The sequence below is a fragment of the Myotis lucifugus genome, unplaced genomic scaffold (assembly GCF_000147115.1).
Source record: "Myotis lucifugus unplaced genomic scaffold, Myoluc2.0 scaffold_202, whole genome shotgun sequence".
In the NCBI taxonomy this organism is placed as follows: Eukaryota; Metazoa; Chordata; class Mammalia; order Chiroptera; family Vespertilionidae; genus Myotis; species Myotis lucifugus.
Window position 1 is genome coordinate 1 of NW_005871250.1, and position 16,110 is coordinate 16,110.

The following is a 16,110-nucleotide window of genomic DNA, read 5'->3' on the forward strand; positions in this document are numbered from 1 at the left end:
GGTTTATTTTGCTCAGCACACTATTTTCAAGGCTTATATGATTGAATGGTGCAGAGAATCCTGTATTGTTTAAATATACCCTATTTTTGTACTCAGCACTAGTGCTGGACATGGGCTTGTTTGCCCTTTCCCCCTTACAGACAACGCTGCAGTGCCCTTGGGTGGATGTGCTAACGTGTGTTGGTGTTCCTCATTTCGGGCTCAGAGGATTCAGAGCGCTTTATATTTCACTTTAGTGATTTCCCATGCAGATAACGATGCAAATCTCTGCCCCACCTTCCTCGTTCTCATTCCTTTCTCTGTGGCTGGAATGGTCAGGCCAGAGTAGGCACTGGAGCCTGGAGGCAGGAATTCTGGCCCTGTCACCAAATAAAGTGACGGTGACACCGCTTAGACTTGACTTATTTTTTAGAGTCACAGAGTCAGCATCACCTCTCCAGGCTCTCCCCCCCCCCACGCCCCCTCCAACACTCAACAAGGTATTTGAGGGAGACTCAGGGGTAGATTCCCCAGGGCTGTGCTTGAACCGGTAGACCAGGTTCGGATGGCTGGCTTTACCAGTCTGGCCATGTTCAAAAACCCTCCGAATCCTACAACCTCGCGGCCGCAAGTTTCTCATCAGTCATCTATCCCAATGCCCTTTCGCCTCTAGTGTGCAGATTGGGATACTGAGGCCCAGAGAGAGATGGGACCAGCAAAGGTCGCCCAGGAGGAGGGAGGGTGACCAGCCATCCCCGTTTGCCTGGGACAGTTCCAGTTCCAGCATGGAAAGTCCTGCATCTCAGGCAAACATCTGGCCTCCCTGCGGCCACAGGGGCAGAGCCAAGATCAGATTGATGTTTCCAAGCTCGGGGCCCTCCGCTTGCCCTTCAGTCCTGCTTCCAATCCTACAAGACAGGAGTGAGTGGCACCTCTGATTGTCCTTCCAGACCGGAAAGCTGAAACGATACTTCACAGACCTGGAGGCCTTGGCCATGGTCACCGCTGCCTTCTGCCACGACATCGACCACAGAGGCACCAACAACCTCTACCAGATGAAGTGAGTCAGCCCTTCCCAGGCCCCCCCTCCCCCATCCTACCCTCTACCCCAGGATCCATTCCCCAAGTCTGAACAGCTTTTAGACAGATTCCCTGGCCCGGGGGTAAGTTCCGCTGTCCACAGCTCCCCACTTCCTCCTGCCCTTTGGGTCTGGGTAAACTCCTGCAACAAACAGAATAAATGATCCCCAACTATTTCCACGCCCAAATGCCTGGAGCCTGGGAATATGTCGCCCTATATTCAACAGGGATTGCAAAGCTATGATGAAGTGAAGGATCTTGAAATATATGGATTATCCTGGATCATCTGAGTGGGTCCCATGTAATCAGAAGAGTCCTTATAAGGGGGAGGAGGGAAGTAAGAGAGGAGAGAAGATACTACACTGCAGGCTTTGGAAGTGGGAGATAAGCTGCAAAATCCAAGGAATATAGGTGGCCTCTAGAAGCTAGAAAAAGCAAGGAAATAGGTTCTCCCCTAGAGTCTCCAGAAAGAAAGGCAGTCTGCAGACCCATTTTAGACTGAACTGTAGAGCTGTAGATAATACATTTTTAGTTTTAAGCCATTGAGTTTGTCGTAATTTTTTATAGCAGCAACAGGAAACAAATACATTAAACTCCCTCACTCTCTTCCTTCCCTTCCTACCTACTGAACTAATTTAAGCCAAGAGGTTAGTAACTGATAATCATTCATCCACCTTGTATTGATAATGCTCTGAATACAAGTGTGGTAGGCCCTAAGTTAGGCAAAGGAGGTACATGCTGAACAAAACAGACACAGTCCCTGTCCTCTCAGAGCTTAGATTCCAGATAGGCTCTGAAGCATAGCCCTTGAACCATGATCTTGGTGGACCCTCATGACCAATTTGTGGGCTGGGCAGAGCAGGAATGAATGTTATACCCATATTACAGATGAGGAACTGAGGCTCTGCCCAGCGCCCATAACCTGTAAGTCATTAACAAGTACCAGAACATGCTCCCCTGGGTCTTCTCAATATTTGCACGCTGCTCCAAGGCTAGAGACTGTGTTTACATCTTATCTTGTGAGAAGCTAAGTACTGAGGTCACTGTGTGACCCATGGTAAATGCTGAAAAAATATTTATTAAATAAAGACGAGAAAAAACACACTGCTTTGAGGGATTTAATGGCTTCCCCTAAGACTCAGGTATGGAGGATTTAGGGCTTGGTGACCATTAAAGAATGGCCCAGCGCCAGTGTTTATGGATGACTATAGGAGGTACATGAATCTCTAAAATTGCACTTGGCATTGTGTATGTTTGTGCCTTTTTCTGGGGATGAGAGTCCACACTATTCAACAGCTTCTCTAATGAGTCCATGACCCCAGAGACCCTCAGAATCCGCTAAAGCCTAAGGGCCAGGAGACCTGATGTCTAGTCCCAGCTCCCACCCTCACTGTCTGACAAGTTCCTCTCACTCTGGGCTTAGCCTCTCTGCCGGCAGAATTAGGAGGTGGCAGGACTGGGGTGACGTCTTTAACCTTCATCTCCGCCATTCCATGTTGATTCTCTGTGTGTGTGTCTCCCTTTCTTTGCCATTCAGATCCCAGAACCCACTGGCCAAGCTCCATGGCTCCTCCATCTTGGAAAGACACCACTTGGAGTTTGGAAAAACATTGCTGAGAGATGAGGTAGGAGGAGGGCCTTCTGCACAGGAGCCCCCACCTCACATGAAGCCCGAGTGTGGCCAGGCAGCGCTCTTCCCATTGGCCTGGGCTGCCTCTCCCGTCATCTGGGGTGACCATCAGTAGTTGGGTGACTTTACCACCAGGATCACTTCTCACACCTCTCCTCTGATTTCCTCCTTAGGGCTTGAACATCTTCCAAAACCTCAATCGCAGGCAGCACGAACATGCAATCCACATGATGGACATAGCCATCATTGCCACAGACCTCGCCCTGTATTTCAAGTTAGTATTTCTTCTCATTTTAAGAATAAGAGTAGCGATAGCAATGATTATTACAATAAGAAACATCACAGTTCCAAGCGATTCATGTGTATTGTGTGCTAGGCACAACCCTTGTGCTATGGACCATTCCTTCTCACCACAGCTCTGTGAGTTAGATAGTATTGCTCCCATTGTACAGATGGAAAACTGAGATCCAGGGAAAGAGATTTGCTAAGGTCAGATAACAAATTTGACAGAGTCTGGATTAGAAACCTAGGTCTTCACTCCCAGGCCCTGATTCTTTTAATGTTGTTTTGTTAATCATGTTGTTTTAAGAAGCCTGTATCTGAAATAGCCGATGTTAGAAGCCCAGGCGTGTCTTATTCTAAGATTTGCTCCATTAACAAATCGGTGTGTTTTGTAGGAAGAGGACAATGTTCCAAAAGATCGTGGACCAATCGAAGACATTTGAAACGCAACAGGAGTGGACGCAGTACATGATGCTGGAACAGACGCGGAAGGAAATCGTTATGTGAGTTGAGATGGGGCTTAAACCCTGATCCTCTTATCCCAGGGTCATAAGATGAGCTGCTGAAGTGACAGGCCTTGCTGCCCTCAGAAGACCCCTGGGGCACTGTCCATTTTGGAGGCCTTCAACATCTGGGGGGAAAATGAGGTTATGCCAAACCAGAATTGTAGAAATCATGGTATATGATTAACTTTTTTTTTTGGGCACTAAAATTCAAAACAATACAGTGTTATTTTATTTCTCTGTATAAAAAAAGTATAATATTCAAAGTGTTTCTTTCATATAATTCGGAATTGGTGGTAAAATTATAACTTTAACATTTTTTTTTACAAAACAGAGTATTGTGCTAATTATGATTTGGGTGATAACTATGTGTCACTCAAAATATGTGGCTTCATTTTAGTATTCCTTTCTATATAGCAACATCCTGCAGTCTAGCTGTGCTATTCATAAACGAGTCACCTGATTTATATAAAATGTATCGTGGCCCTGTTAGCAGGAGGTCTGGTAATGGGACTCATATAGAAGTTCTCTGGTAAATACCTTCTTTCACGTCTCTCAGTGTGCTCCCATGAGTCACCTCAATTCATGATGGGGTGAGAAGCATAAATGAAAGGCCCTTTGTGAATACGTGGCCCAAGTCCCTGGCTCCCCTGTGATGGGTCCTGGGTGTTGATGGTCAGCGGAGACCAGGCCTTTCCAAGGAAGTGTCAGGTTGATTGTTTATCTCCAGGTGCTTCTGAGGAGATGAGGCTTGATTAAGTCACAAATGTAGCAACCTCTGCAACAGAGAAGGGGCAGCCGCTGGGACAGGCACATGGAAGAGGGGACAAGGGGCAAGTTGCCATTCCCTCAGCCCTGCATTGTCCAATCAGGCCTCCACAAGGGTCCCCGATCCTTGGGAGCTGTGGGACCTGCTCCGCCCCTGAGCAGGGGGCACATTCAGACTACCGACCAGGGAGCAGCCTCACCTGACATTTCAAAATGGCGCGGCGGAGAAGTGAACAAGTGGGAAGAACACCCTGTTCCTGGGTAGGGGGACTTTATATTAAACATTGTCTATGCTCCTTAATTAAATATTCATTTAAGGTCATTTCAAGGAAAATATCTACTTAATTTTGGGGAATAATTGGTAGAGTTAAAAAGAATAATTCCAGAGTAAGTGCTTCTAAGTGAGACATAAAAGTCATAAATTGATTTGTAAACGTGACTACCTAAAAATTAGGGATTTCTGCACAACACACACAGGAATGCATAGCTGAAGTCAGAATGCAAATGATAACCTGGGGAAGAATATCTGTAGCACTTCTGGCGAGAGAGAGAGAGAGAGAGAGAGAGAGAGAGAGACCGACCTAATTCCTTAGTAAATAGAGTGTTAATACAAGAAAAAGACTAATCTAATAGAAAACTTAGCAAAAGGCATGAACAGTTATAAGAATTACAGAGGGGTGTAAACATGTGAGAAGAAGACTGTGCTCATATTAAGAGAAATGCAAAATCAAATTACACTGAGATATAATTATTATTTACACTCCTCCTGGCAAAGATTAAACATTTGATAGCACACTGCGGTTGGGCAGAGTGAGTGGCAACCGGCAATCTCATTCACTGCTGGGAATGTAAATGGGTGCAGCCTTTACGGTGGACAACACCCCCGACAACTGTAAGTACTCTCAGACCCAGCAATCCACACCTAGGATTTACCCCCAGGTATCCTCCCGCCTGTGTGCCAAGGAGTGTGTACAAAGTTATTCATCGCAGCATTATTTGTAATCACAAAAAAAGATGGAAAGCAACTTAAATATCCATTTGGGGGCACAAAAAGGCAGCTAGATATTTTGCCAGCAAAATAGGTCGATTCAGGAGTAACAAAGAATTGCAACACAGAACAAGCAACCATGGCATACGAGTCTGCTAAAACAAAGAGGAAACTATTTTGTAGAGGGGAAGAGGAAATTGGGAGGGCTACCATAAACAGAGAGCTCCCTGTTATGCTTTGAGGACTATGTAGGGCGTGAGAGAGCGCCCCCTTCTGGCCTCCCTAGTACTTTTTATTTGTTTGTTTTGTTTTGTTGAGCCTCACCTGAGGATATTTTTTTCCCATTGATTTTTAGAGAAAGTAGAGAGAGAGAGAGAGAGAGAAACATTTATTGGTTGCCTCCTGCATGTGACCTGAGACCAGGGCTAGGAATTGAATCTGCAACCCAGGTATGTGCCCTTGACGGGGAACAGAACCTGTGACCCTTCGGTGCACGAGTTGACGCTTTAACCACTGCTCAGAGCCCTACTACATTTGAAATGAGGTTTCTGTTTACTAATTTTTTTGTAAATACATATGCTACTTTTCATACAATGGAATGCCATATAGCCTTTACAAAAAAAAAGATAGGAAGGATTTCCAAAATACAATTTTTTCAAAAAGGCAAAGGCCAGACTTCAATCACTGAAAAAGCCCAGGTAGTGTTAGTGGAAGTCTTCAGACTGAGGCACACAAACCCCTCCCGCTACCTCCCCAACCCAAAGCCTTCAAGATGTATGGTGGTGTGGCTGGCCTCGCAGGAACCAGTGTTCTCTTCCTTAGCAGTATCTTCCTAAGAAAGCACAGAGGGTGACACACTGTCAACTCCCGCACTCCTCTCCCACTTCACAAAATAAAGGCAAACTTGCTCTTCCTTGAATCTTCCTATGGAGCAAAGGCCTCTGGGCCATCAAACAGAGGGACTATTTGGAAGCCTCTTAATCAAGGCATTATAAACCCAAGACGGGCTTCAGGCCTTCCCCGTCTTATATATTTTTTGTTGAAAGCAAAACAAGGCACTAGCAAAAGAGAATTTGGATTGAACAGCGGGGCAGCAGGAGCTGAGACATTTTACAAACTTCCTTCCTTCAGTGAATGTTCCACTGATATCAGGACAAAAGTGCACCAATAACAAGTACTGAAGGCAGCTGCACTTGATTTCATCCACATCACTATTGTCCGTCTGTCTACCTATTTATCTATCTACCTATCTATCTAGTCTCCCTACACATCTATCTACTTCTACCTTTCTTAGAATTAAGAATAAAAAAATAAGGATGCATTTTAACATGCTTATTTGAGCTGAAAAAAGAAAATCAGATTCTTTCTGACAGAAACAAGTCTGATTCGCCTGCTTTTGTTGACAGTAAAAGACTGGCATTTCCGATTATGTTCATGGCAAACATTCTCACAACTTAAATGAGTCAAATCTGCAGCTTCAGCCCGGCCGTGGTGGCTCAGTGGTTGAGTGTAGACCTATGAACCAGGAGGTCACGGTTCGATTCCCGGTCAGGGCACTGGCCCGTGTTGCGGGGCTCTATCCCCAGTGTGGCAGCCGACCAATGATTCTCTCTCAGCATTGATGTTTCTATCTCTCTCTCCCTCTCCCTTCCTCTCTGAAATCAATTAAAATATATTTTAAAAAATATTTGTAGCTTCAAAGTTTTGGTGAAATAGTTAAAAATTGTTATTTGATACAAGCACTCTATAAAAAATTTAACACTGGGAGATATAACTAGTAACGTTTTACTAGATCTAACCCATTCTGAGTATCTTGGGTTTACCAAAGTGTTGCAGAGAAACTGTCAGGGGTGTAATTTACAGTCACGTGAAGGTCTCGGTCAAACCTTTATGGCCTACTTCCCAGAAATTGAGGAAGTGAATGATCGTAATGTTAGCTTTAAACAAAACTGAAGGAGAATCTCACTGAATCACCAGCTGATTGACCATTCAGAATAATGATTACAGTATGATTGTTAACGGTTAATTTGGAAAAATTCAAAGAATTGGGTGACAGTGTTGTAACAAAACTCCATCCATTCCCAAGGTTTCTAATTAGCTGCACCTATACAAATTAAAGAATGGCAGAAAATAGCTGTTAATTCCTATCTCAGCCTAACGATAAGAAATATTCATTCATTAACTGATTTTTAAAAAATAGTCTTACCCTGTCTCAGTAAGAGATGAATTTCCACAAATATTTACTTTGAGTGTTTAGTAATTAAATATAAAAATAGGCAATATGTATATTTTATTGGTTAATTGTGTAAAAATAATAACTTAATCCAAAAGAAAAAATGTCAACACTTGGAGGCCTATGGTCAAAGAAAAAAATATTTATATAAGTTCAATTAATGGATATATTTTTCAAATGAGGAATGTCAGGCCCTCAGGGACAAAGTGACTCGCCGACTGTCACATGGGCATTAGTGGAGAACCAAAGGGCGGAACCCAAGTCACTCCCCCCGTCTCCTGCACACCCACAGTTTTCTCGGGCTCCCTCAGACCTTCCCCCTGCAGGCCACACCCGCCAGGCCAGGTGTAACGCCAGGGCGTGCCTGGGTGCCCGTTCAGGTTGGCTGGGATGTTTTCAGGGGCCAAGGAGAAGGGCCACTGAGCTGCACAGCTGCATGGAAGAGACATTTGCTCTGGGGATGGGCCAGGTGGGGAGGAGCTCAGCTTGTTTCAGCCAGGCAGCTGGACTCACCTGGCAACCCTGAGCAAACGCTTCATGTGATGAAGGTAATGATAATGAAGAGGAGGACAATGCGTGCACTAGCAAAATCATCTCAGGACGGATTAATTACACTGAACATATGAAATTGCTGATTTTTTACTGTTTTTGATCCACAAAATCTGAATTTCATATGATCCAATCTAATATGATTATCTCATTTTCTTTATTTATTTTTAATATATTTTTATTGATTTCAAAGAGGAAGGGAGAGGGAGAGAGAGATAGAAACATCAATGATGAGAGAGAATCATTGGTTGGCTGCCTCCTGCACGCCCCCGAATGGGGATCAAGCCTGTAACCTAGGCATGTACTCTTTCGACCGAATCAAACCTGGGACCCTTCAGTCCTCAGGTGGATGCTCTATCCACTGAGCCAAACCGGCTAGGGATTATCTCATTTTACAAATGAGCAAATGGAGACTCAAACACATTAAGTCACTTGCTCTGGGTGCAGCAAGTAAGAAGACTGAGGATCTAATTGTGTCTGATCCCAAAGTTCTGCATGGCATTTTATACTGTTCTCCTATTCAGCTCCATCCCCTGCTCTTGAAGACTTGCCAAGAGGAAATGGAATAAATTTCTCAGCATGCAAAGCCTTCATGACATACTCCTACTCTCTTCTACATGATAACCATGCTGTCCCTAACTCTCCACCCAGACACCTCCCTCTTCCTCACTTTGCATGTCTAATCTACTCCCCAAGCCCTGTTGAGTTTACTTCTCAAATGCCTTGTCTATCTGGACACTTCTTTTTATCATCTCCTTCATCTCTTGTCCTTGTAATGCCTTGTTTTTAGGGCATGAGGCTTTGGATTGGCCTTTCTGGTACCCCAGTGTCCTCTCCCCATCCCCCCACACACCAGATCTGTCTATGAAACACAGGCGTGTTTCCCCAACAGCTGGGAGTGATTTTCACGTGATCTCTCCAGCCGAGCACAGTAAACACTCAGTGAAGCCACACCTGTGGACTTAAAATGAGGGCCCTGACAGGTAACAGGAAGCCAGTGACTCTTGTATGCCAAGCTGACCGTTCATTTGTTTCATCTGTTTGACGGTAAGCATAAGGTATCTACAACACTTAGCATTAAGCAAAAGGCACGTCTTCTGAAGTTATTACAAAACATAAAGGTGTTTCTAAGAAATGTATGCATTTCTGAAAGCTTATTTGCTTGAGGGTTTGCTTAGAAAAGAACCAAGATGGCAGCATAGGTAACCGCCTGTGCTCGCCGCCTCCCACAACCACATCCGAATTACAATTAAAATACAGAACAACCATCATTTAGAACCGCCTGAAAGCTGGCTGAATGGAAGTCCTGTAACTAGAGAAGTAAAGAAAAAAGCACATTGAGAGGGGTACCAGGGCCGGAGGCGTGGAACCGACGTGTACTTTTTTTTATAATCGGGAGGGAGATTGTTCCTGCGGAGGCCGCCCGTAAAAAACAGGGGGTCCCAGCCCCACACCAGACCCCCAGCCCAGGGTTCCAGAGCTGGGAAGAGAAGTCCCCGCAATTAAGGGCGGTAAAAACCAGCGGGTTTGGGGCTCAGTGACGCGGAGGCTGCTGGAATCCCAGGTGTTCCTCTTAAAGGCCCGCGCACAAACTTACACTTCTGGCTGCTTCCAAGTTCCAGCACCGCGGGACCCAGACACATAGGGGAGGAACTGGATGGTCTGGCATCGGGGCAGGAATTCCGGGGCACTTTCTCCCAGATGAGGGTGCTCCAAGGGGTCACTGTGCCTGTGCTGGGACCTCCCCTGTCATAGGGCTGAAGACTTTCCATCAACATGGCCCACACTGTTTGCTCCGCCCTGGGGATTCCCTGAGACCCCGCCCCATCCAATTTGTAGCCCCACCCAAGCTGTTTGAAGCAGCTTTCCCATATGAATGGCTTGTCCTGGCACAGGCTTCAGACTCTACTAAAATCTCTCCAGCAAGCTGCAGCTGGTGACAGCATGCTCCACACCTATCAATAAAAGGCCCCAGACCCGGCACTAGTACCAGCCTGCCTGGCTTCACAGCTGGGCCCTGCCTGGGCACCTCCACCCCGAGCCACTGGGCCTCACAGGACACCTACCACAGAAGGCCACTCTACCAATTCCAGGAGGCATAGCAGCTCTACCTAATACAGTGATGGCGAACCTTTTGAGCTCAGCGTGTCAGCATTTTGAAAAACCCTAGCTTAACTCTAGTGTCGTGTCACATATAGAAATTTTTTGATATTTGCAGCCATAGTAAAACAAAGACATATTTTTGATATTTATTTTATATATTTAAATGCCATTTAACAAAGAAAAAGCAACCAAAAAAATGAGTTCACGTGTCATAGGTTCGCCATCACTGACCTAATACATAGAAACAAACACAGGGAAGCAGCCAAAATGTGGAGACAAAGAAACAGGTCACAAAAGGAAAGAAATGAAAACAAGTTAACTACTGGATACAGAGTTCAAAACCATGGTTATAAAGTTAGTCAAGGATCTTCATGAGACTTTCAAGGTTCTTAGTGAGAATGTCAAAGACATGAAAAAGGACCAGTCAGAAATTAAGCATACACGAACTGAAATAAAGAATAATTTATAGCCCTGGCTGGTTTGGCTCAGTGGATAGAGCGTCGGCCTGCGGACTAAAGGGTCCCGGGTTTGATTCCGGTCAAGGGCACATGCCTGGTTGTGGGCTCAATCCCCTATAGGGGGTGTACAGGAGGCAGCCAATCAATGATTCTCTCTCATCATTGATGTTTCTATCTCTCTCTCCCTCTGCCTTCCTCTCTGAAATCAATAAAAATATATTTTTAAAAAAGAATGATTTACAGGGATCCAACAGAAGAGGATTCTGAGAATTACTGCAGCATCTCTCCTCCTTCCTTCCTACCCTCTCCATCCTACAAGTGTTGCCAACCTGCTTCGCTACAGCCCAGCTCTGAAGAGGTCATGACTGGGCCCTAAATTTCCAATAGCTCTCCATGCCTGTTGGATACAGTCTACACTCCCCAGCAAGGATTCACACCCACACCACGTGGCCCTGGATTCCCACCCCAGACGTTCATGCCTCTACCCCCCTGTGTCTGAAACACCTTCTTGAATTCCCCTCTCTTGCTCCAATTCTTTGTTCCTTTCCATCTTATGTTGTACCTGCCTGTGTAATAATACTTATCTTACCTTCCTAATATTAGGAAACTCCTTTAAGAGTTCATCTTTCAATCCTTTCTTTCTTTCCTCAATCCTTTCCTCAACTTTTTTTAAAAAAAATTTCATCAGTTCACTTTTTATTTGCAGCAACATTTTACTAGGAAAAATTTTCAGACACACAGAGAGTTGAAAGAATGTTATGCCCACCCTCCAGATTCTGCCATTAACACATTATTGTCAATTCATCCCTTTATCTGTCAATCCAGCTTATTTGTTGGATGCGTTTCAGAGTAAGTTGCAGGCATCAGCGCACTTTCCTGCAAATACATCAGCACGTATCTCATTAACTAGAGGTCAATATTTGTTTACAGCTCTTTTTTTTTCTTTTAAGGCAAACGTTACCTACAATGAAATGTGCAGATCCTAAGTGTACCGCTTATGAGTTTTGACAATTCCTTCCTCTACTTCTTAATGCAAAGCTTCCTCTCAATGACTGAGCCACACAGGCATTGCCCACTGAGGCACAAGTGGTTCTTGGGAGATGAGCAAAAAATCTTAGACGTTTCAATGGCCTGTGGCCCTCTAAACAGATATACAGTATGTCTGTGGTAATTAAAATTTCATGGTGGAGCAATTATAGAAAAACTTTGTCTAAGAAGGATTTTTGGCAGGAGACGGGGAGGATGATGGGAAAAGGTTGACAAACATTGTTCTATACTAGACAGGCGAGAAGGAACTCTGAAGATGTGATGAGATTGAAATGAAATTGATCTCTACGAAATGGCTAGGACAGAGTGTGGTATATCATAAAAACCCAAAATATGTTCATGATAATTACCAATACTTATTGTGCACATACTTTGCCCAGGTGCATGCTACGATTTTATACACATTATCTCACTCAATCTTGCACCCACTCCATGAAGAAATTACCATTATTATTACAGTCAAGCACACTGAGGCTCAGAGAGGTTGGTTCAATTGCTCAATGTCAAACTCCTGGTAATTGACAGAGGCAGGATTTAAACCACCGTCTGACTTCAAAGCCCCCCTCAGATGTACTGGGGAAGTGACCCCCCTCCTCACAATGGGGTGAGGTCACGTACTAGTTGGGGGACAGAAAGAAGGGGTAGATGGAATTAACAGTACGTGCAGCCTTCAATGGCTCTGGACTGATGGGTGGTGTCCTGTGCCCAGGGCCATGATGATGACCGCCTGTGATCTCTCAGCCATCACCAAGCCCTGGGAGGTGCAGAGCAAGGTATGGCCTCCTCCGGAGCCGAGAGGAGGGGGTTCCAGTACTGGTGGCGGCAGCTAAGGCGGCTTGGGATCCCCAGCTCCAGAGGCAGCCCACTTTGTCCCATCCTCCTCCGGCAAGACACGGAGCTCACTTTAGGACCCTCCCATGATGACCGTGACGTGGGGGTGGCGGGGCCGGAGTGGGGTTTATGCTTTTGTTGAGCTGGAAATCCAAGTGGAGTGGAATAGAATCGCAGACACGGGCAGGAGGACTGGGGCTGGGGCTGACTCAGGGTTGGGGGGTCTGCCTGTTGCAGGTAGCTCTGCTGGTTGCTGCTGAATTCTGGGAACAAGGTGACCTGGAGCGCACGGTGCTGCAGCAGAACCCCATTGTGAGTAGCGAGGGGACGTCAGCCTGACGTGGGTATGTGACCTCTTCCTGATGGACACCTGTGACCTTGCCCTGGCAGAGAACTGTGTCCTCTCCCCACCCCCTGACATAGAGATGGCCTTTCCCTAGGCCACCGTCAGCCTCCTCACTGGGAACATGATAGAGATGCAAATTCACAGGCCCCACCCCAGACCTCCCTCAGCAGAGACTGTGGGGGTGAGCCCAGCAAGGGTGCCCTCCCAGAGTTTGGGACCCTGCTCTGATAGGATGGCCTTAGCCCACTCAGCTAAGCAGAGACTGACAAGTGGACACCAAAACTTGGATTTCCCTTTTAGTTCCAATGGTCTGGGCGGCCACCTCCCGGGCCCTGTTCTAACAGCAGAGAGTGCCGGGGAGGAAAGGTCTTGTTTGTCAAGCTGAGGACCCACCGATGTTGATAGTTCAACCTGACTGGACAGTCAGCCAGCTCCCCGCTGGAGGCCAGTTAGAGGGTTCACCGAGGGCCCTGCTCTGGGGCAGGGCTAGGAGGTAAAGGTGGGGTAAAAGAGAGAGACCTTTTGGGGACAGAATCACAGATGTGGGGATGGGCTCACCTGTGAGGTGCTGAAAGTGGTGGGGTACCCGTGAGGCCAGAGGGAGAGTGGCAGGGCTGTGAGGAGCCGGCAATGAGCATGAACAGCAAGGGCCGGTGGGATTTGTGACTCTCTTCTTCCTTTAACACCTTATAATGGACAGGGCACGGCTAATGAACTCTCTGTAGCCAGATGCAACCATTAGCCACAGACAGCCGTTGGTTTATCTCTGACCCTTTCCTGTGCATTTTTAATCTTTTGGCTGATGTATTTTAAAGGAAGTAAGTCTCAGAGGTCATTTCTTCTATGACTATGTTATAGTTTGTATCTCTAAGAGATAAGAACTTTATTTTTTTAATATATATTTTATTGATTTTTTTTTTTTTTTTTTTTTTACAGAGAGGAAGGGAGAGGGATAGAGAGTTAGAAACATCGATCAGCTGCCTCCTGCACACCCCCTACTGGGTATGTGCTTGCAACCAAGGTACATGCCCTTGACCGGAATCAAACCCAGGACCCTTCAGTCCGCAGGCCGAAGCTCTATCCCCTGAGCCAAACCTGTCAGGGCCAAGAGATAAGAACTTTAAACAAACACACCCAACCACCGCACCATTATCACCTCATGATGATGATTAGTAATAATTCGTGAATATCCGCTAACCCCCAGCTCCTTCACTTTCCCTGCTGAGTAATGAAAATCATTTTGTTTGATTTGCTCAGATCAGGACCCAATCAAGGAACCAACGCCCTCCTGTTGTTGCCGTGTTTATTGTCTCTTTTCATCAACAGTTGTTTCCTCGTCCTCTTTCTTTCTTTCTTTTTTTAACCTTCCGTGTGTCATTTATTTGTTGAAGATGTGGGTCTTGTGTTGTGCAGTGTCCCACCTCGTGGTGTTATTTAACATGTCCCGCTAGCCCCGTATTTCCTGCAACCTGCTAGTTCGATCTGGAAACTTGATGAGTGGGAGGCTTGGTCTTGGTTTGGCAGGAATGCCTCACCGGCAGGAGGGGCCGGCGCAGTTAACTCTTTCTCCCCCACGCCAGCCCATGATGGACAGAAACAAGGCGGACGAACTCCCCAAGCTGCAGGTCGGCTTCATTGACTTTGTCTGCACCTTCGTCTACAAGGTGGGTCCTGTGCTTTCTCGGGCCCATGGCTTTGTCGTTGATAAAGCTGGGGCCCAAACGCCAGCAGGAACACTCAGCCCTGGCAAGTGGCCAGCGGGTGGTATTTCACAAAGCCCTTCTCCTCTGCAGTGGCATCTGGTCCTCAGACAGCCCTCGGGGGTCTTGTGGGACAAACGACTAAGCAAGGTTTCAGGCAGGGAAGGGAAGCATCGCAGACTCACACCCTCCTCCCTTCCCCAGCTGGTGGGCATGTGACCGGTCAGCGTAACCCAGTGTCGGCAGATAACCTGGAACTCCTCTCTGAGCTCTTGCTCAAAGCTGCCGTCTCCCTCTGAGAAACCCACTTTTACATGATCTGTGCCACCGCTCACCTCCCACTTGTTACTTTTACTCAGGCCATGTTCCACGTGAGGAAACAGAGGCCAGAGATGAGAAATGACAGGCCCGAGGTCACTGGGGTCAGCCATGAGATGGGATGAGAGCCAGGCCGCCTCCCCCTCGGTCCAGGGCTCTTTCTGTTGTGTGAGCTGCACCCCTTTGGTTTGGAAGTTCAGGTGCTCCCAGAGGTGAACAGGTGCCTCTCTGACATAACACAGGCTCAGGGGCCAGGGGGGTGGAGGGGCATGCTCTGAGCACCAGGGCAGAGCAGCCAATGCTCTGTTATCCTCAGTATGTTGTCAAACAAGGAGCCTGGGCTCAGGGCTTGATGTGTGTTACCAGCCCCGTGAGGTAGGTATTATCTCTGTAGGCGACCTGCCCAAGGTCACACAGCTCACGGCAGAGCCTGGATCTGAACCCGGGCCGCTCCGAGCAAAACCCCCCCCGAATTTCCATTTCAGTTTCCCCCCCCTACCACTCTGTTGGTGGTGGTGGTGGTGGGGGTTGGGGGGGGGGGGGATGAATCTTGTTTCCCCGCCTCCCAGGAGTTTCTGAGGAGGGAGGGAGATGACCGCTTCTCTCTCCCAGGAATTCTCCCGCTTCCATGAGGAGATCACTCCCATGCTGGATGGGATCACCAACAACCGCAAGGAGTGGAAAGCACTTGCTGACGAGTATGAGGCCAAGATGAAGGCTCTGGAAGAGGAGAAGCAGAAGCAGCAGGCAGCCAAGCAAGGTTCTCCGTGGTGGGGGTGGGGGAGCCCTGACCCCCATACCGAGTGCTCACGGTGTGCCTGGCCTGGCCTGGCCGCAGAGCCACACACATGGGGTCCCATTCAGACCCTGCCATCACCTATTATTGTCCCCATCCTACGAAGGAGGGCGCCGAGGCTGGCAGACGTACTGTGGCCACGTCACACCGTCACACCTTTAGTAAGTGGCAGAGCCTGGTTCCCAGGATCGAGGCTCCCCGAAAGGATTCCCTGACTGCGCGCAACCAGCACTGGACAGAGGGCCCTACCCAGGGGCAAAGAAGAAAGCCTAAACTTATTGGTTAGAAGGAATTTGAGGCCACATTTCCAGCCTTCTGTCTGATGTTTGAATCCTATCTATGCCGTCATGACCCTTTGCTTGCACACTACTAGTGGCAGAGGGCTCACTACCTTACAGGAAAGCCTCATTCAGTCACTATTAGAAAGCTCTTCCTTGAACTGAAACTGTTCTCCTGGTTGAAACTTCCACTTAATGGCCATAGCCCTGCCTTCAGGAAT

At 47.1% G+C, this 16,110-nt stretch overlaps 1 protein-coding gene across 1 annotated transcript in view; it reads left to right on the plus strand.

Annotated features, from left to right (window-relative positions):
- Window positions 1-412: 412 nt before the first annotated feature.
- The window catches only part of LOC102441855 (rod cGMP-specific 3',5'-cyclic phosphodiesterase subunit alpha-like), a gene marked incomplete at its 5' end in the record, with an annotated part of 17,525 nt that continues 1,827 nt past the window's right edge, over window positions 413-16,110 (plus strand). The window contains 9 exons of the mRNA XM_006097455.3: window positions 413-479; window positions 930-1,039; window positions 2,597-2,684; window positions 2,863-2,963; window positions 3,367-3,474; window positions 12,330-12,393; window positions 12,689-12,763; window positions 14,378-14,461; window positions 15,428-15,575. Coding sequence (XP_006097517.2) covers window positions 413-479; window positions 930-1,039; window positions 2,597-2,684; window positions 2,863-2,963; window positions 3,367-3,474; window positions 12,330-12,393; window positions 12,689-12,763; window positions 14,378-14,461; window positions 15,428-15,575 — 845 coding nt within the window. The remainder of the gene's footprint in view (window positions 480-929; window positions 1,040-2,596; window positions 2,685-2,862; window positions 2,964-3,366; window positions 3,475-12,329; window positions 12,394-12,688; window positions 12,764-14,377; window positions 14,462-15,427; window positions 15,576-16,110) is intronic.